We start from the raw sequence: 21921 nt of genomic DNA, 5'->3' as shown, positions 1-21921 counted from the left end.
GTATTGACCATTTCCCTGATACGATTCTTACTATCTCTACTATCATGACTTTGCACCAATATTTGGATCATTGAAACACAAATTAATTTCCAAGACTATTTGCCTAATAGATTTCATACTGTTAATTTTTAAATACTTTAATACACAATGGTAAAAACATCAAGAAAATATAATATTTAGAAAATAGCATTAGCTGATGTTAGCCACTTTCTATTATATCACAGTAAATAATGTAAAACTATGAAGCTATGGCATCAATTAAAGAATTTTATGCAAAATTCACAAAGATAGCCTTTGAAAAAAGTAAATATTAAGTATTTAAAAGTCAAATTAACAGTGTAGTATTAAGAACGTGTGCACTGTAATCTGCAGAGTATTATAATACTGAGGGTTTTTTTTTTTTTTTTTGAGATGGAGTCTCACTCAGATGCGTGGGCTGGAGCGCAGTGGCTCAATCTCAGCTCACTGTAATCTCCACCTCCCGGGTTCAAGCGATTCTCCTGCCTCAGCCTCCCGAGTAGCTGGGATTACAGGTGTGTGCCACCAGCCCGGCTAAGTTTTGTATTTTTAGTACAGACGGGGTTTTACCATGTTGGTCAGGCTGATCTCGAACTCCTGACCTCGTGATCTGCCCGCCTCTGCCTCCCAAAGTGCTGGGATTACAGGGATGAGCCACCGTGCCCAGCCCTAAATACTGAATATTTTAAAAGAGATGCTCAATGGAGAAAACGTCATTAACAAAATCAGTTCACATGCCCCTCTCAATCTGGAAAAAATACATAATTATATGGATATTTCAGGAGAAAACAAAACTCGACATTTGATTCATCTTGACATGTTAAATTATATTTACTTTTTGAATTATCACTTGTATTTGTGTTATTAACTGGTATATCCAGTTAATCTCTCCTTTAGATATTTCAGTCATGTTTAAGAACCATTGTGTAAATAGAACTTCTTCCTTGAGAAAAAATTTAGACTTAAAACTGTGTAGTGTTTTAAAGTGTCTCCATTTAATTCCCTAAAAAGCTTTAGAAATACAGTAACATAAAAAAATGTAATTTTATAAGGGTATAAATATCTTTTATTTTTTACAAACCCTAGAATAAAATTTTAATACACTATAATCTTTCTTCATGTATCTGTAGAAATTATATAGATATACCAGATCACAGAGAAGAGGAAATGTTAAAGCAATTGCACACAAATGTATAATAATTTATGCACATGTCACCTGATCCTTCAAAAATTAATTCTGTAGAAAAATTAATTCTACTATAAGGATAGTAAGAAAGGATACCATGTACATATAACACACATCTTAGCATGTCCTATATAATGATTCACAGAGAAAGGTATAACTGCCTTATAAAGGACTGTGCTAATATATCCATATTATTTATCTTCTTTGGATAGAAAATATGAGAAGAGTGAAAAACTAAATTAATCATTTTTATGCAATTATATTGCACTCATTAATGTCAAATGATCTCACTTAGTGGAAAGGGACAATGAAGCTAAATTCAAGAGATGTAATCTCAGGCATCTTTTTTTATGCCTCTAGCTATAGTTGATTTTATACAACTGGCTGACAAAGAGTGTCACTCTCACCAAGGCTGGAGTGCAGTGGTACAACCAAGGTTCATTGCAGCCTCAGGCTCAAGTTATCCTCCAACTTCAGCTTCCCAAGCAGCTGGGACCACAGGTGTGCACCACCAATCTAGCTATTTTTTTTAATTTTTTGTAAAGATGGAGTTTCCCGATAATGCTCAGGCTTATCTTGAAATCCTGGGCTCAAGCAATCCTCCCATCACGGCCCACAAAAATGGTGAGATTACAGACATAAGCCACCATACCTAGCTTGATTCATCATTAAATGGAGAAAAAATATAATCTCTCAGGTTATATCTAATTTTAAAATCCAAGATCAAGTGACTGAAAACTTGGTGGGAGGAAAGTTTCTTTTAAAATCAGCCAGTACCCAAGTTAGAAATCTATTTTTTAAAAGAAAAATAAAATTCTAAAACTGAAAAATGCCATGATTGAAGTTAATAATTCAATTGATGATTTTGACATCATCAATTTTCGCCTGGAATAACAAGATAAAATTCCTAAAGTAAAAGATGGGTCAGAATAAAATATAGACGATGAAACCAAGAAAAAAAGTTATTTTAAAACAGAAATGCCATATAAAAGGCAAGGGATATAGTGAAAAGATTTAACATACATGTACTTATAGTCACAGAAGAATAGGAAAGAAAATAGGAAGTAGCAGCAGTATTTGAAGGCATACTGCTAAATCTTCTCTTAAACTGACAAAATATATCAACCCACAGATATAAGAAGCTTTGAAAACTGCAAGCCAGATTAAAATCAAAGCAAACTAATACGGGGCATATAATAATAAAGCTGTTAAAAATAAAAATTTAAAAAAAACAGAGAAAGTATATAAAGTAGCTAGAGAGAAAAAAAAGACACACTAATTGAACAATGAACTTGACAGCCATCATCTCAAAAGAAGACCATGGGATATCATCTTAAAAGTACTGGCATAAGTAACTTCCATTCAATACCCAAAACTATTTCTCAAAAGTGATAGTAAAATTGAGACATTTGCAGATATATAAAAACTTAAAGGTTTCTTTACCAGCAGGCCACACTAAAGGAAATATTAATTTCTTCACAAGGAAAATGATTCCAGAAAGAAATACAAATGCGTGTTAACTGTGTCAACAATAGGTATTAACAAAACAATGATAATAATGCATCGTGTGTCTAGAATATATAAATAATTGAGAGGCATATCAGTAAAAAAAAAAAGGAGGGTACAAGTAAATGGTGTAATGATTCAAGGTCTTAGCATTGCCTGGAAGTAGTAAAAGTATTGATTTAATTGAGGTAATAAGTCAAGGATGTGTGTTATAATCAATAAAAGAGGAAGTAAAAGAGGAAATCAATAAAATAATTTGTAAAAGCATATATAACCTAAAAAGATATCAGAGGTAGTGACATTAGCAAGATGCTGTTACAGGAATTCCCAGACCCTCCACAGATATACCAACTCAACAACAATACAAGGACGAACTCCCATGTTGATAAATCCAGAAACCAGTTAAGAGGATCCTGTGCTTCATGCAGTATACAACTAGCTCTAACAGAGCTGATAGGAAAATCTGGGGCACTTTCCCTGTAGTCCTATGCAGCAACACAGTCCCATTCAACAGGAGGAAACTCCCAGCTCCTGGCTTCTCCCTGAAAAGGGAAAGAGAAAGTAAAGTGTGCATTCAATGTTCTGATTTTTCAGGGGAGCTGGCTTGCATGTCTCAGAACATTGATGGAACCTGGCATATTCTAGATTCCTGAGGGCAGTTGAGAGTAATAAAGGGCTGGGTGGTGGACCAATGCTCCTCAGGACCTGTGACACAGCACACAGAGCACAACTCAGTTCAGCAATCTCTCCCTCATGAAGGAAAGAGAAGAGTGGAACATGCATCCAAAGTTTCTGATTTTTAGTGGGCAGTCCAAGGGACTAATTTCTGTCTCACCTAATTCAAGACACTGATAGGAGTCAGCAGAATCTATAACTGAGGGCTTCTCAGAACCTAAAAGAGCTGCATGAATACTGCTGCTCCAGAAGACCCACAGTACAGCACACAGACACTACAAAGGGCAAAAGATTAGAACTTCTAAAAAAAAAACTGGCAGATCCCTCTCATTAAGAATTATAAACACAAATCCATAGAAGATTCATCCACAGAAAAGGTTTGAGAGGTCCCCAGAATCTCTAGCCAGGCCAGGCTGATTAGTAAAGATCTTTCCATGTTCCAAATCCAGGCCATAAAGACTGGGAAAGGTAGCTGGGATGTTTTTGTATTTTGTTTTTAATGTATAGATATTAACACAAAGTAACAAGAAATATGAGGAAACAGGAAACATGGCCCAATCAACACACGCACACACACACACACACGCACACGTACACACACACATCTCCAGAAACAAAACCTAAAGAAATAGAGCTATGTGAATTACTTGACAAAGTATTCAAAATAATTGTCATAAAGTGAGCTCAGGAAAATGATACATAAGCAGAATGAGAATTTCAGCAGACAGAAAATATTTAAAAGCGCTAACAGGATTTTTTTGGACATGAAGAATACAATAATTGAACTAAAATTTTTACAGACATGTTCAACAGCACACTTAATCAAGTGGAAGAATGAATCAGTGAACTCAAGGAGACATAATTTGAAATTATCCAGACAGAGTAGCAAAAAGAACAATAAATGAAAGAGAGTAAAGAAAGCCTAAGAGATTGATGAGACATCCTCAAGTGGGCTGCTCTACTCATTATGAAGTTTCAAAAGATGAGGCAGAGAGAGAAAAGGACAGACAGCTTATTTTTAAAAATTACACCTGAAAACTTCCCAAATATGAAGAAGGAAATGGACATCAAGATTCAAGAAATGTTAGGAATGTAGAAAGCAGCACAAAAAAAATGACTCATAATATACAAGGGTAGACCCCTAAGTCTACCAGTAGATTCCTCAGTAGAACCTTGCTAGCCAGAAGGAAATGAGATGTTATACTGAAATTGCTGAAAAGAAAAAGAACTGCCAACCAAGAATACCAAATACACCAAAGTTTTTCTTCAAAAATGAAAAAGAGATAAAGACCTTCCCAGTTAAACAAAAGCTGAAGGTGATCACAATTAGACTTGCCTTATAAGAAATGTTAAAAGGAAGTCTTTCAAGTTAAAACTAAGGGATGCTAAACAGAAATACACAGGTATATTAAAGTATAAAGCTCATTAATAAAGACAAATATATAGACAAAAACAGAATACTATAATACTGTAATGGTGGTACATAAGTCACTTTGAAATCTGGTTAAAAGACAAAAGTACAGAAAAACTATAAAAGAATGTTAATGTATATACAATATAAAAAGATGTATTTTGTGACATCAATAACATAAAATGTGGGTAGGGAAGAAGTAAAAGTAATAAGTTTTGTTTTGTAATTGAAGTAAAAATGTTATTGGTTTAAAATAGATTTTTATAAGAGTTTTAAATTTTAAGCCCCCTGGTAACCACAAAGAAAATACCTATGGAAGATAGGCAAAAGAAAACAGGAAAGAAACAAAAACATAGCATTACAAATATCAATAAAACACAAAGGAAGACAGTAAGAGAAGGAAAGAGGAGCAAAAAAGTCTACAAGCCAGATGAAAAAAAATTAACAAAGTGGCAACAATAAGTCATGCTCTATCAATAATTACTTTAAATAAAAATGGAATAAACTCCCCCAATCAAAAGATACAAAGAGGCTGAATTGATTTTTTAAGACCCAATTCCATGCTGACAACAGGAGATTCACTTTAGACTTAAAGATATAAATAAGATGAAAGTTAAAGGATATTTTAAAAATTCATGCAAATTATAACCAAAAGAGTGCGAATGTGAAAATGGATTCATCAGACAAAATAGTCTTTAAGTCAAAAAGTGTCATAAGAGACAAAGAAGGACATTATATAATGATAAAAGGTCATTCGCCAAAAAGATATAACAATTATAAATATATATGCACCCAACATTAAAACACCTAAATAAATGAGGCAAACATTCACAGAAATGGAGAAATAGATAGCAACACAATACAGTCAAGTGTTGTATAACAACATTTCAACCAATGACCACATGTACAAGAGTAGTCCCATAAGATTATAATCGAGCTGAAAAATTCCTATCACCTAGTGAAGATGTAGCAGTCATAATGTAGCACACTACTCACATATTTGTGGCGATGTTGGTGCAAATGAACCTATTGCAGTGCCAGTCATATAAAAGTACAAGATACAATTATGGACAGTAATATACAGTATGTAATACTTGATACAGATAATAAATGTTACTGCTTCAGGTACTTACTATAGTATACTTTTTAATGGTATTTTACAGTGTACTCTTTCTACTTATAAGAAAAAAAGAAAAAAGTCAACTAAAAAAAGTTAATTATAAAACAGCCTCAGGCAAGTCTTCTGGGAGGTATTCCAGAAGGTATTGTAATGATAGGAGATGATACCATCATATATGTAATTGCCCTAGAAGACCTTCCAGTGGGACAAGATACGGCTGGTAGAAGAAAGTGTTATTGATGATCCTGACCCAATATAGTCCTAGGCTAGTATGGGTGTTTGTATCTTCATTTTTAACAACAACAAAACACTAAGTAAAAGTGAATATTTAAACGTCAGAAAAGCTTGTAAAATAAGGATATAAAGAGAAAATGTTTTTGTAGAGCTGTACAATGTGTTTGTGTTTTAAGCTAAGTGTTATGACAAAAGAGTCAAAAGGTTAAAAATATTAACAGTTTATAAAGTTAAAAAGTTACAGTAAGCTAAGGTTAATTTATTATTGAAAAAAGAAAAATAAATTGAGACAGAGTCTCACTCTGTTACTCAGGCTGGGGTGCAGTGGCACAACCATGGCTCACTGTAGCCTTGACGTTCTCAACTCAAGGATCCTCCCACCCCCGCAAGTAGCTAGAACTGCAGGTGTATGTATCCACACCTAGCTAATTTTTTAAAATGATTTTGTAGAGACAGGGTCTCACTATGTTGCTGAGGCTAGTCTTGAACTCCTGGGCTCAAGTGATCTTCCCTCCTCAGCCTCCCAAAATGCTGGGATTATAGGCATGAGCCATCATGCCCAGACTGTAAAAGGATTTTAAATATAAATTTAGCATAGCCTAAATGTATAGTGTTTTAAAGTCTACATTAGGACAGTAATATCCTGGGCCTTCACATTCACTCACGATTCACTCATTGACTCACCCAGAGAAATTTCTAGTCCTGCAACCTCCACTCACAGGGTAAGTACCCTATCCAGGTTCACCATTTTAAAAATCTATACAGTGTCCTTACTGTACTTTTCAAATAATCAGATATATTTAGGTATATAAATACTCACCAGGCCGGGTGCAGTGGCTCACACCTGTAATCCTAGCACTTTGGGAGGCCAAGGTGGGTGGATCACCTGAGGTCAGGAGTTCAAGACCAGCCTGGCCATCATAGTGAAACCCCATCTTTAAAAAAATATATAAAAATAAAAAATAAATACTCACCAATGTGTTACAATTGCCTATAGTATTCTGTACGGTTACCATATGTACAGGTTTATGGCCTAAAAGCAATAGATCATACAGCCTAGGTCTGTAGTAGGCTATACTATCTAGATTTCTGTAAATGTGTAAGTACACTCTCATGTTTGCACAGTGATGAAATCACCTAATGATATGATTCTCAGAATGTATGTCCATCATTAAGTGATATGACTGTAGTAGAAGTTTTTGGCACCCTACTTTCAATAAGGAATAGAACATTCAGACAGAAAATCAGTAAGGAAGCAGAGGACTTGAACAACACTATAGATGAAATGGAACTGACAGACATATACAGAAAATTCCACCCAACAGCAGCAGAATCTACATTCTTCTCAAGCATACTCAGAGCATTTTCCAGGATAGATCACATATCAGGTCACAAAACAAGTCCTAATAAATTCAAGAAGGTTGAAATCTTACTCAATATCTTTTCTGACCACAGTGGAATAAAACTAGAAACCAATAGTGAATTAAAACTGGAAAATCTGCAAATATGTAGAAATTACACAACAGAATTTTGAATGACCAGTGGGTCAAAGGGGAAATCAAAAGATAAATAAGAAAATATGTTAAGATACATGAAAATGAAAACACAACATACAAAACTTACGGGATACGATAAAAGCAGTACTAAGAAGGAAGATTAAGCTGGGTAAGCCCAGTAGCTAACACCTGTAATCCCAGTACTTTGGGAAGCCATGGCACAAGGAATCATGCAGGGAGCCATGCTTGAGCCTCTGTACTCCAGCCTGGGCAACATAGAGAGACTTTGTCTCTTAAAAATGAAAACAAAAACAAAGAAGGAAGTTGTAAATGCCTACACTAAAAATGAAGAAAGAAGAAAGATCTCAAATAAACAACTTAACTTTACAACTCAAGGAACTAGAAAAAAAGGACAAATGAGGAAGCTCAAAGCAAGGGAGGAAATATTATAATAAACATTAGAGCAAAAATAAATGAAATAAAAAATTTAAAATAATTTTTTAAACTTAGTTGACTTTTCAAAAAAAACAACAAAATTGACAAGCCCTTAGCTAAACTAGGAAAAAAAGAGAGACTAGAAATCAGAAAAAAAGGAGGTGGCATTACAACTAATGCCACAATTATAAGAGGCTAATATAATTATGTACCAACAAGTTAAATAACCTAGAAGAAATTGATTAATTCCTAAAACATACAAAGTACCAAGACTAAATCATGAAGCAATAAAAAAAGCTGACCAAAACTAAAACTAGTAAGGAGATTGAATCAGTAATTCAAACCTTCTAACAATTTAAAAAGCCCAAGACCAGATGCGTTTCCTGGAGAATTCTACCAAACTTTTATAGAATAATCAATGCCAATTGTTCTCAAATTCTTCCAAAAAAAAAAATAAAGGAGAAGGAACACTTCCAACTCGTTTTAAAACTCTAACCAAAAAAAAGGGAGTAAAAAATAAATCTTAATCTCTGTCTCCCAACAATAAGAATATGTATATTCTAAATGGATTGTAGATGTAAACAATGAAATAAAAGATACCACAGAAAATTATCTTTCTGACATAGAATCAGAAGCAAAAATTAGTAAATTGAGTTTAATAAAAATTAAGCCTTACTATTCACCAAAAGACAAAAAAAAAAAGTTAAAAACAAGCCATGAGGTTGAAAACTACTAAAACAGGAATTATATTCAGAATATAAGATTTTTTAAGTAATAAGAAAAACACAAGATAAAGGAAGAAATAAAGTTTCATGGAAGCTAAAAATAAGAGAAAAAAGAAAAACAAAAGAATAGAGAAATAGAAGATTTGAACAGCTATTGCACAAAATAAGATATAAAAATGGCAAAAAATAAAATAGAAAGTTACTAAATCTCATTTAAACATGAAATAATGTCAAAATGAGATAACACAACTCACCAAGTAAAATGAATAACACGAAAATAATCTGACAAATGTAGAGATGATGTGGAGCAGCAGAAAGCCTCATATACTACTGGGAATGTAAATAGCTAAAAACATCTTGAAAAATTGGTTGGTGTTAGCTACTAAAGACAAAGATCCACACATATTCTGTGACCCACAAGCACAACTCTTAGGCAAAAAAGTTAGGAGAAATCCGTGTATGTAGGCATCAAAGAAATGTACAATATATTTATGATGACATTATTTGAAATAGACATTGAGGCACAATGCAAAATCCTTAACAGTAGAATAAATAATGTACAGCGTATTTATGAAACTGTACTAGAAACAGAATTAAATGAACTACAGCTGCATAAATACTCACCAGGCCGGGTGATTTCATATACAGTGAGTGATATACAAACAAAACACAAATGCGCATACATTTTGTGCAATTCCAGTTAAAGTTTCCAAAACAGGCCCCAAGCAACCACAGTTATAACAGGCAAATGTGTGGGTACATGGAGGAAAAATAAGGGAAGTGATTTGGCAGGTGCATGCGAGGGGCTTCGGGATGGAGGCAACAGAGCTTTTCACTTCCATACAATTTATGGAGCTTTATTGTTTCAGCCTGTGCCCATTTGTTTATGTGTTATAGGTTAAATAATAGTAATATGTTTTCTAAATTGTTATTACCGAAAATAAACAAGGTAAATATAATGTAAATTTGCTAGAAATTACAGTTTTGTTAATATGCATTGAATAATGCAGCATAAAATGAAGGAAGGCAATATATATTGTTCTGATGTCCTACAATTCCAAAAGACTTTACTTAAAATCGATACGTAAAAAAGGTAAAATTTTAACCCAGGGAAATTTGATTATTAGAAATCAATTTACCAAAAGTTTATAGGGAAAAACAATACGAAAATTAAACAAAAGTATGTTATACACTAACCTTTGCGAAGGATTCCTCAGTTGGCTGCAGCTGATCTTCTCTGTCCCTAGAGTCCGATAAACTGGGGCTGAAAGCCATGAGGTCAGTCTTGGGCGGGACTTCCCCAGAGCACACCCTTGGCCTCCTCTGCTGCGAGTTTGACCAGCTCCCCACCGCGTTGGAGCACACCAGCGTGGGCTTGCCCCGCGCGCACCCACCCTCTGTGGGCGGCGCCGAGCACCGCAACGCTGTGTACAGCAACAGCGTGAGCACCAAAAGGCTGGACACCGCGCAGATGGCGATGATCAAGTACACGTTGACATCCACCAGCGCAGCCTCCGGACCCACAGCGCCCGCCAACGCCCGCGAGGAGGCCTTTGGCGCCTGGCCACTCTCCACAAGCGACACCAGCACCGTGGCAGTGGCTGTAAGTGCAGGATCACCGTGGTCCTTCACCAGTACCAGCAGGCGGTGGCGCGGGGCGTCCGCTTCGTCCAGGGCACGCGTTGTGCTGATCTCCCCTGTGTACAGCCCCACGCGGAACGGGATGCGCGCGCCGCCAGTCCCCGGCTGCAGCTCGTACGAAAGCCACGCGTTGTAGCCTGAGTCAGCATCCACCGCGCGCACCTTCGCCACCACGTGGCCAGCACCCACAGACCACGGCACAAGCTCGCTCACCGAGCCACCGATGCCACCCACCCGAGAAGCCAGCAGTGTCGGCAGGTTATCGTTCTCGTCCAGCACGAACACCTGCAGCGTCACATTGCTGCCCAAAGGCGGCACGCCCGCGTCGCGCGCGCTCACCTGGAACTGCAGCAGCTCCAGCTCCTCGTGGTCCAGCGGCTGCAGCGCGTACACCTTGCCGCTCTCCGCGTGCACCGACACGTAGCTCGACAGCGCGCGATCGCCCACCCGCCGCTCCACCAGCGAGTAGGACACCAGGGCGTTCTTCTGCACGTCCGCGTCCTGCGCCGACACAGTGAAGATGTGGCAGCCCGGCGGGTTGTTCTCCTTCACGAACACCGTGTACTCGGGCTGCGCAAACGCTGGCGCGTTGTCGTTCACGTCGGCCACCTCCACAGAAACACTGGCCGTGACCCACAGCGAAGGGGAGCCCCCGTCCCGCGCGGTCACCACCAGCTCATAGGCCGACATGGTCTCGCGGTCCAGGGCGCTGTCCAGCACCAACGAGTAGTAATTCTTGAAGGTGGACACCAGCTTGAAGGGGACGTGTGGCGTCAGGGAGCAAGTCACCTGTCCATTGACACCCACGTCTTTGTCAGACACGCTGATCAGGGCAATGACTGTACCCGGTGGAGCGTCCTCTCTAATAGGAAGTGATAACGACTTGAATTGCAAATCTGGAACATTATCGTTGTTGTCTTCTACTTCCACAATAACTCTACAATGGCCAGAAAGTGGGAGCTGTCCCTTATCAATGCCTTCTACAATAATTTCATAGGATTTGCTTTCTTCAAAATCAATATCTCCCTTTACAATAATTTGTCCAGTAATTGGATCTATGTGAAACTTGGATTTCACATTAGGGGAAATATCATTTGAGAATGAATAAACAATGTCCCCATTCAATCCTTCGTCTAAATCTGAGGCGTTAAGTTTAATTACCAATGTTCCATTAGGAACATTTTCTGGTAACCTCACCTTATAAAGGGTTCTATCAAAAGCTGGAGCATTGTCATTGGCATCCAGTACTGTGATGAGTAACTGAACGGTGCCAGTCAACTCGGGTCTGCCTCCATCAGTGGCTGTAAGCACTAAAAAAATCTCCGGAGCTTCTTCCCTGTCTAAAGATTTCCGTAATATAAGCCCAAGACCTTTTACCAGCTCGTCATCAGATGGTTTTTCCAGAGAAAAGTATTCATTTGGGCTCAGTCTGTAAGTGAGCTGGGTGTTTTCCCCGATATCTGCATCCGATGCGCCCTCTAGTGGAAACCGAGAGTCAAGCGGCCTGGATTCCGCGATGAACAGGTTCTTTTGTGTTGCTGGGAACACCGGAGGGTTGTCGTTAATGTCCTTCACCTCCACGTCCACATGGAAAACCTGCAGCGGCCTGTCCACGATCACCTCCAGGTGGATGCTGCACTCCGCGCTCCGCCCGCACAGCTCCTCTCGATCGATCCGAGAATTCACAAACAAAATGCCATTCTGCAGATTTACCTCCAGAAGGTCCCCGCGGCCCTTGGACGCCACCCGGAACAGGCGGGGCACCAACTCCGCCAGCTCCAGCCCCAGGTCCTGAGCGATGCGGCCCACGAAGGTGCCGTGTTTGGCCTCCTCGAAGACCGAGTAGTGGAGCTGACCGTTCCCTGCCTCCCAGGCTGCAAGGAGAAGAAGCAAGTGCAGCAGACGCCGGGATTCCTGGCCTCCTCCCCAGGAAAACTCCATCTTTAGTGCACAGTACTTCGTTCTGATTAAATATCGTTTGTCGAAGTCAAGATAAATCTTTTGAACCGTCAGTCAAGTGCAGCTGCATCCTCCATATCTCAGGCTCCGAAGAGTGTACATCGTTCCTTCCAGTAAGAATAGCAGGAATTTCCCCTCTTCTTTCTTCTCTCCTGTATTTTATGGTAAAGAGCGACATCATGTGGCTCCAAACCGTAAGTAGCAATTGTGGAAACCCAGGCTCTACTATAAACCACTTGTTTTTATTTATTCTTTCAGCAGTTTTGGAGAATAGAATTACATTTTGTACAACTGTGGTACACATAGTATCACTGACTGATTGAGTGAGACCCTTAGTTTCACCATAAGGGTAACTTTTACTTCAGTGGAAATGCTTTTTTCAACACAGGTTTTAAGTATTACAGAGACCTAACTAGAGTTAATATACACTTTGTAAACATGTAACTGTAAAGTGTTGATTAGGAAAACGCATAACAGATTCCTTGTGTTCCCAAGAATTCCAGGGCTTTTAAAATTATTATTAATGATAACACCCTCTTCACCATATGTAAACTTGAGGGGACTGGTCTCTAGGGAACGTCTGGTACCAAGAACAAGCCATTGAAAGGGAAATTTGCAGACGGTTTTTAAAAGAATCAAAGACCATCAGCATTTAATTGAATGCCTTCCTTGAGTCATGTCAGGACTCAAAGTGCAAGGAAGCAGAAAGTTATAGCAAATAGCTTGCATGGAAAAGCATTCCAAATAATTTTATTCATTGGAACTCATTTGCTCCCATGAGCAAGGCTGGTATTCTCACTTAAACTCTTACAGTTTGTAAGTACCTGCTTGTTCTCCAGTATGTAATATGCCTAAGCTTCTAGTTTGTCCTATAGTGCTTATATATTTTAGCCAAACTGAATATTTCCTGCTTTCAATAACATTTTTTACTAAACAAACATGGCCATTTTGTCCTGTTTGTAAGTAATCCACATCATTTCTAAACTCTTCTAAAGCCAATTTACCCCATTTTATAACCACTTAAAACTTCCCTGATCCATGAAGAATGTCATGATCATCCAACTGAACAGCCATTTTTTTCTTCTTTTACAAACTGCGGCACTAAGGTTGAAACACATGGATAATTTATTACATTAATTTATCTCTTACAAGCATTGAAGTATGTGTGTACTTTTTCAAAATATAAATTTTAAATGGAATAGTTGCATCTTAATTGTTTAATAGCTCAGAGGTACTTACCTAATATTTGCTGAATATTTACCCTGTAACGAAGGTTTGGTTTTCTTCCATTGCCTAATAAAATTTAAGGTGATTGCATAGCTAGTTGGGAAAATGTGGTTTTTCAACAGCCTCTAAAATTTTCTAAAGATAAAAAAAAATTCTTTAGACATTCCCCGATTAAGATATATTTCAAGTTCCATGTTGACAACTTGGGTTTTAGCTTAATTTTTATTCCAATTCTCGGTAGTCATGATCTTTGAATCATCTGGGGTTTCAATGGGCAATGAAGACTTCCCAATAAATAAATCACAATACATTTTTCTACATAAAGAAATTTCGTATAAAAAGACATAATGGTAGCCATGTAAAAACTTCCTTTGTCACCTATGTTCATAAAGTTCTTTTCATCCTGTTTATCTAAATTAAAAAATCAATCTAGTGAAAATAGCTTTAGGCTCCCTCTCTATAAAGAGCTACACTCACACAAACACACACACACACACACACACACACAAACCCAAAAAAAAAACAACAAAACACCGAATTTCTGAATCAAAACAGAAATCAGAGTACTTTCACTATCTGGGGACCCAAACCAGATTTTTACAAAATGATCATTGACATCAAGCACATTGAAAAAAAGGAGAAAGAATTCCATTTTCACCCATTTCGTTTGTAATATTTTCATTTACAAAAGAGTTTAATGTACAGATGCAGAATGCGGTAGAATAGTAAAGGATGTTTATTTGGTAGCTCTTCAGTATTTACTTGGCATAGCATCAATAATACATCCCTGAAGTGAAAACTCTGAAGTCTTCAAAATGTTTTTGCCAAGAATCTTGTTAGACAAAAATTTCAAGAGGCAAACTAGATTTGAAGATTGAAGTTCCATATGCGAGAAGACAAGCACTTTGGCTGACTCTATTATATACAAGAGTCTGATAACAGAACTAAATTTAAAAATATTGACCTGAGATGGACATACTATGGCTACTATTTGATGGACAAGGGAGCAACAAAGGATAGTGCCAAAAAAGGAAATAAAGAAAATAGAAGTGGGGAGAAAGAGAGGAGTCAAGGAACGTATCTATTTCACATGTTAGACCTCCCACGATGTCAATGAGTATTAACCAGGTTTCAGTTGTTTACTATTTCTCTCTAGTGGCAGGGAAACTTAAATGGGAGTCCAACTAATTGCTAGAGGAGAAAACCAAATATGAGGCGGAGAGATTAGAAAAAAGTCTCACTTTAATCTCATTTGGTTTCAGTTATTTGGAGTTTTCTGCTTACTGCATGGTACACATTAATAGGCAGGATGGTATTCAGAGAAGGTAACCAGTAATAACATTCACTTATCAAACATTTCATATTAGCATCCTTAGTATGTTATGCAAACAACACTAGTAAATAGAAAGTTTTGCTAGTAGGGATAGTTTTAAAATTAGATGTCATAATTATTTTCAAGGTATTGTTTAGATTGAAAATTATTTTTTAAAAGATTTAAAACATTCTTTTAAAATTATTATATAAATATACTACAGAACTATTAAATTTTCACTTGATATTGCTATTTTAGGTATTAGAATTAAGTAGTGATAAACTGAAGATGGACAAAGATACAATTCTAAATACAATTGTTATTCTCGATTTTTTTCCCCAATTGGGCAATCAAAAAACCAATAAACAGTATTGCCAAATAAGAGCACAAGTCCTAAAATGAATCATATTCAAGGAAAAAAGGATTGAGATCCAAACAAATGAATAAAAGAATAAAAAAGGTTCCATAAAAGACAACAGTTGTAATGATCTAATTTTTGAAACTGAAGGTGGAAAAGCATAATCAATAGCAAGTTATAAGCATTTAGGTGAACTCACAGAATGGGCAAGTAACATTGGTACTAACATGTAGTGGGAAGTCCAAATAAAAATGGCAAAATATATTGAAGAGGCATTCTGCAGGGGTAAATACAAAACAAGTCGAAGTCAAATTCTCTAAATAATGCAATTCATCTAAGAAAAAACATTTGTTTTTACCCAGCCATTTAAAATAATTATTTAAAATAATCCTACTACTGCACCTACTAAAAAACAGAACTATAAGTGTGGATCTCACTACTTACTGCTGATTCGGTTCAAAAATTAGCAACAAAAATCTTAACATTTTAACCACAAAACCAGTAACTGGAAAAGTCTAACTATGAATCACATAATTCATACTTAACTTGTTTCCAAAGGAGCGAAAACATTGAGGAATGAAAAAGACCTATGGAAAGAGTAAATAAAAATTACTCACTTTGGCTGAGAGATCAACGTCCACATCCAGTTGCTCCTCTCTATCCCGGCTAATTGGACAAGGTGGAAGGCTAGGGCTAAAAGCCATGAGGTCGGTCTTGGGCAACCCCTCTCCAGAACACACCCTCTGCTGCCTCTGCTGCGAGTATGACCAGCTTCCCACTGCGCTGGAGCACACCAGCGTGGGCTTCACCGGCCCACAGGCGCCTTCAGTTGGTGCAGCCGAGCACCGCAGAGCAGTATATAGAAGCAGCGTGAGCACCAATAGACTGGACACCGCGCAGATGGCGATGATCAAGTACACATTGACATCCACCAGGGCAGTCTCAGGGCCCGCGGAGCCAGCGGACGCCCGCGACGAGGCCTTGGGTGTCTGGCCACTCTCCACCAGCGACACCAGCACCGTGGCAGTGGCGGTCAATGAGGGCTCACCGTGGTCCTTTACCAGCACCAGGAGGCGCTGGCGTGGGGCGTCTACCTCGTCCAGGGCACGCGTCGTGCTGATCTCTCCGGTGTACAGTCCCACGCGGAACGGGATGCGCGCGCTGCCAGTTCCTGGCTGCAGCTCGTACGAAAGCCACGCGTTGTAGCCTGAGTCAGCATCCACCGCGCGCACCTTCGCCACCACGTGGCCAGCACCCACAGACCGCGGTACCAGCTCGCTCACTGCGCCACCGATGCCACCCACCCGAGAAGCCAGCAGTGCTGGCGTGTTGTCGTTTTCGTCCAACACGAACACCTGCAGCGTCACGTTGCTGCCCAGAGGCGGCACGCCCGCGTCGCGCGCGCTCACCTGGAACTGCAGCAGCTCCAGCTCCTCGTGGTCCAGCGGCTGCAGCGCGTACACCTTGCCGCTCTCCGCGTGCACCGACACGTAGCTTGACAGCGCGCGATCGCCCACCCGCCGCTCCACCAGCGAGTAGGACACCAGCGCGTTCTCCTGCACGTCCGCGTCCTGCGCCGACACAGTGAAGATGTGGCAGCCCGGCGGGTTGTTCTCCTTCACGAACACCGTGTACTCGGGCTGCTCGAACGCTGGCGCGTTGTCGTTCACGTCGGCCACCTCCACGGACACGCTGGCCGTGGCCCACAGCGAAGGCGAGCCCCCGTCCCGCGCGGTCACCACCAGATCATAGGCTGACACGCTCTCGCGATCCAAAGCGCTGTCCAGTACCAACGAGTAGTAATTCTTGAAGGTGGACACCAGCTTGAAGGGGATGTGTGGCGTCAGGGAGCAGGTCACCTGTCCATTGACTCCTGAGTCGCGGTCGGACACGCTGATCAGGGCTATGACTGTGCCAAGTGGAGAGTCTTCTAATACAGGTAACGATAGTGATTTGATAACCAACTCAGGTGCATTATCATTGATGTCCACAATTTCCAGTAGAACGGTGCAGTGATCTGACATTGGGGGATTTCCTTTATCCGTGGCTTCTACCTGGATTTCATATGACTTACTTTCCTCAAAATCTATGTTACCCTTTACACTGATGTGTCCATTGACTGGATCTAAATGGAATTTTGACAGAATATCTGCCGATACGTCCGTATTGAAATAATATGCAATATCTTTATTTACTCCTTCATCCAAATCAGTGGCGTTAACGATCACCACTAGGGTACCATTTGGTGCATTTTCGAATAATCTGACTTTATAGATCGTCCTCTCAAACGCTGGGGCGTTGTCGTTTACATCCAAAACAGTGATCTTTAGTTGAGTCGTGCCAGTGAGCTCTGGTTTCCCACCATCAATTGCTGTTATTAGTAAATGATACTTAGGGGTGTCCTCACGGTTTAAATTTTTTTTCAACACGAGCCCAAGAGATTTAATTTCCTCATCATTTCTTTTAACGTCCAAGGTAAAATATTCAGTGGAATCAAGACTGTAAGTCAACAATGAGTTTGTTCCGATATCTGCATCTGACGCGCCCTCTAGCGAAAACCGAGAGCCAGGCTGTCGGGATTCGGAAATAAACAGATTCTTTACAGCCACTGGAAAAACTGGCGCGTTGTCATTAATGTCCTTCACTTCCACGTCCACATGGAAAACCTGCAGCGGCCTGTCCACGATCACCTCCAGGTGGATGCTACACTCCGCACTCCGCCCGCACAGCTCCTCGCGGTCGATCCGAGAATTCACAAACAAAATGCCATTCTGCAGATTTACCTCCAGAAGGTCCCCGTGTGTTTTGGACGCCACCCGGAACTGGCGCGGCACCAGCTCCGCCAGCTCTAGGCCCAGGTCCTGCGCGATGCGGCCCACGAATGTGCCGTGTTTGGCCTCCTCGGAGACGGAGTAATGGAGCTGACCGCTCCCCACCTCCCAGGATGCTAGGAGCAGAAGAGAAAGCAGCAGGCACTGGGCTCCAGGATCTTCTCGCCAGGTGAACAACATTGCAAGCATTCCAAATATTAGATTGTCTTTACATTGATCCAAATTTAAAAATAATTCGAGTTCCTTATCTTCATTTCTTAAACTCCTCGCTGTTACATTGAGAGACGATGAAGCAAAGCAGCATCTGAATACGTAATGCACACCGTATTTCTTTTGCGGAGAAAGACCTTGTGGTTGGCAGCGACACCATGTGGCTAAATTTGTAACTATCAAATATGTAAATATATCTTCTTTTCCTCATACGTCGTTTGAACTTTCCCAAAATTTCTAGTTTCAGTTGTAATTTGGTCACTCCTTAAAGTCCTTATATTTTATCTAAATGTTTCCTTAGAAGTTTTATACTAATTCACTATCAATTGTGCTAATTGATGACATACAGTAAAATAGTGTGATTCCTATTTCAACAGTGGACATCTATTGGAAATGTTTTCCATGTGATAGCTACTTTTCTACTTCTCTTAATGGAATTATCCCATTAAATTCTCACAATCCTCTGAAATAGGTTTCAATATTATTTGCTTTTTACAAACATATAAAGGTTAAGTAAAACGATATTAACTGGTGGTATGATGGTATTTCAATCTGATTCAAGACACCTCATCATTAACCTCTTTACCTCGCAAGATACATTTTATAGAAAAACCAGATCCTTCCAGATCTATGACCATTAAAACATTGAGACATTGAAGTATTTGTAAAATGTGTATGTGCCGTATATATTAAAACATAAATATATCTACTTTTATATTATTACAGCAACTGTTAATTTTAAAAATATGTACTTTTGTTTAAATTTGTAGAATGTCTATAAATCACTCCCATGACCTTTTTTCAAGAACTATAACCTGGTCAACTGTCTTGACTTTTACTTACATAAAGATTTCAGAAATCAGTCCTTTACAGAGAAATTCAAACAGGAAATTTGTTTCCTATTGTGGGAATGTGATTTGTATATTTGTTACATTCACATCACATCAATTAAGAATATATTATGTTTAAATTTTTTCCACACTCTTTAGGTATTTGAATTTACCTGTAGATACTAAAATGTTAACAATATAAAATAATTACACGTTTGATTATCTCCACTCTGGATGAATCTCTAGATTCCAGTTTCCTGAAAGTTGTTACTTGAAAGAAGTGGCGATTTAACCAATCAGTAAAGAGAGAGAAGTAACATAAGTATATAAGTCAGTATTTACTCAACATGTTTAATGCTATACAATAAAACATTCTAAAGATTTCTGTGAACTTAGTGAGAAGCATGAATTCTCTGAGCATTTGGAAGTGGGGCAAAGAAAATCCATGGAAAGAGGTCAAATTTAGAGAAATAAAAGAATGTATATATTTTTGCTTATAGCCAGACCATTTAAAAATGAAATCAAACATGTGACTTAAATATTTGGGGGAAATGTTTTTATTCCAGCTTTTGTTTCCTATGTACTCGTTGAATGGAAGCCAGGACTGCAACTTACTCAGATTTTATCATTTATATTTAGAATAGGATAAATTGCCAATTTTTTCATTAACAAATAAATATTTTGAATTAACTTTTTCAAGTAAGATAAGTAAAAATGTAAGTTAAATTAATGATATCTGTTAATATCAAACTTACATAACTTATAACTGATTCTGTTGTGCTATATTATGAAGTAAACATTACAAATTATTTCTGAAAAGCATGGATATAGGAAATAATTATAGCTTTTAATATCCCAGTTAGCACTTTGCTGAATTTTGAAAGATGATAGCTAGCTTGAAAACAGTGAGATAGATTTAAAATATTAAAATTTTATGGACTTCATATTAATGAGATGGCTGACAACTTATTGTAATACTACATATTTCAGTACCTTTAAGAGTTATACTAATTGCAAAATGGAATTTTGCAATATAAATGGAATTTATAACAGAGTAAACTCTATACTCACTATCAGGAGATAAAGGTAATATTAAAGGAAGTATGAGTTGAGAAGATTGAGCCATTGTGTGGAAAAAGTATCAGTGAATAGTTTCTACTACCACCTAGACATCTTCTTAGACAACCAGAAAAAACGTAAATAAGAATTTTTTAAAATAATTTATAGAGCAACAGATTGTGACTCCTGGAGATCTGGACACCTATGAATATATAATTTTAAAAACTTATCATTTACCTATAGTAGAAACATAGTGGTCAAGTATAACTTGGAAATGGATATTCTGACCTAACTATGAAATGGCTAAAGGTAAGATTACCAGTGGAAGTTATTTCTGTGATTCATCAATACACACATGTATTTGGGGAAAAAAAGAGCAAGTAACTAAGAACCAAATGGTAGCAGACTGTTTAAGAAGTTATTTCATTGCAATACATCTTCCTTTGGTTGAAAACCCTAAAAAAAATTCTTTCCAAGTGTAACATTTACTTGTCATGTTCAGTGTTTTAGTGTCCCAAAATAGAAGTTTCAATAAAAATGTGGTCATCCAAGACCTTTTGATAAAACTCCAATTTTACTAGGAATATTGATACTTTCAGGTAGAATTGAGTGAGCTCACATTAATGAAAAATGTATTCCCAGGCATAGAATTAGATGTCAGAAGAAGGTAGTCAATCTCTGTAGCAGGAGGCCTGCATACGTTGGCCTAATGATAATGATACTGGAAGGATGATTTATCAACCATTAACATAAAGACTAGATTAGAGTAGTCTCCACTTAAATGAAGAAAAAGTCCCACCACCTGATCAAACCCAATGTGATTTTTAAATGTTAAGATTTTCGAATTAAACAAAATTGAGAGGGTCTCTTTTCTCAATAAACTCTACTTTTGCCTGACAACTCAAAGATTCTGCAAGTGTGAAATCCTTATATGGAATAATAGGTTATTTTACTTATAAAAACATATTTAAGATTAGCAGTTATTCCTAAGTGCTGTCATTTTGTTGTAACAACCTGTGATAGATACTTTTGGAGATTCTGGCATTAAAAGATCCACTCAGGCTCAGGCTACTTTCAAATACAAACAAAAAGGCCAGTCACAGTGGCTCACTCCTGTAATCCCAGCACTTTGGGAGACCAAGTGGGTGAATCACTTGAGGCCAGGAGTTCAAGACCAGCCTGGCCAACATAGAGAAACCCCATCTCTACTAAAAATAAAAAATTTTTGTAAATTAGCCAGGGATGGTGGTGGGTGCCTGTAATCCCAGTTACTCAGGAGCCTGAGGCAGGAAAATCACACTTGAACCCAGGAGGCAGAGGTTACAGTGAGCTTAGATCATGCCACTGCACTCCAGCCTGAGCAACAGAGCAAGATTCTGTCTCAACAAAAATTTTAAAAAGAAAGAAAGAAAAAGAAAAGAAAATGTAGCTTATTAACTATTGCATAGACAAGGGCATTATTGATCCAAAGAACAATCTAAGAAATGTCCAAAATATAGTTTATTCCAAACCCTATTTGACAAAATGGATAGACAGTGTCAATTGAAAATATTCATTATATAATCAAATTCTTTAATTTCTTCTGATTGTGATTTTCAATTTTTAAAAGAGAAAATATTTATGGGCAATGTTTAATTTACAAATTATGCTGAGGTGTTTTTCAGTCTTTCCAGATCTATTACTCATGA

At 38.2% G+C, this 21921-nt stretch overlaps 1 protein-coding gene across 3 annotated transcripts in view; it reads right to left on the bottom strand.

The window, feature by feature from the left end:
- Positions 1-12518, bottom strand: part of LOC100398424 (protocadherin alpha-C2) — a 211453-nt gene extending 198935 nt beyond the window's left edge. For 2 of the 3 annotated variants that reach the window (XM_035286329.3, XM_035286295.3), the window contains exon 1: positions 10004-12518. In XM_035286329.3, coding sequence (XP_035142220.2) covers positions 10004-12388 — 2385 coding nt within the window. In that variant the 5' untranslated portion in view covers positions 12389-12518. Of the gene's footprint in view, positions 1-1725; positions 3253-10003 lie in introns of those variants that run through there. The other variant, XM_035286352.3, reaches the window with a different exon arrangement.
- Between the last annotated feature and the right edge of the window lie 9403 nt (positions 12519-21921).

This window comes from Callithrix jacchus, chromosome 2 (genome assembly GCF_049354715.1).
Source record: "Callithrix jacchus isolate 240 chromosome 2, calJac240_pri, whole genome shotgun sequence".
Classification (NCBI taxonomy): Eukaryota; Metazoa; Chordata; class Mammalia; order Primates; family Cebidae; genus Callithrix; species Callithrix jacchus.
The sequence above is the reverse complement of the archived record's forward strand: the minus strand, read 5'-3'. Positions and strand labels throughout refer to the sequence as shown.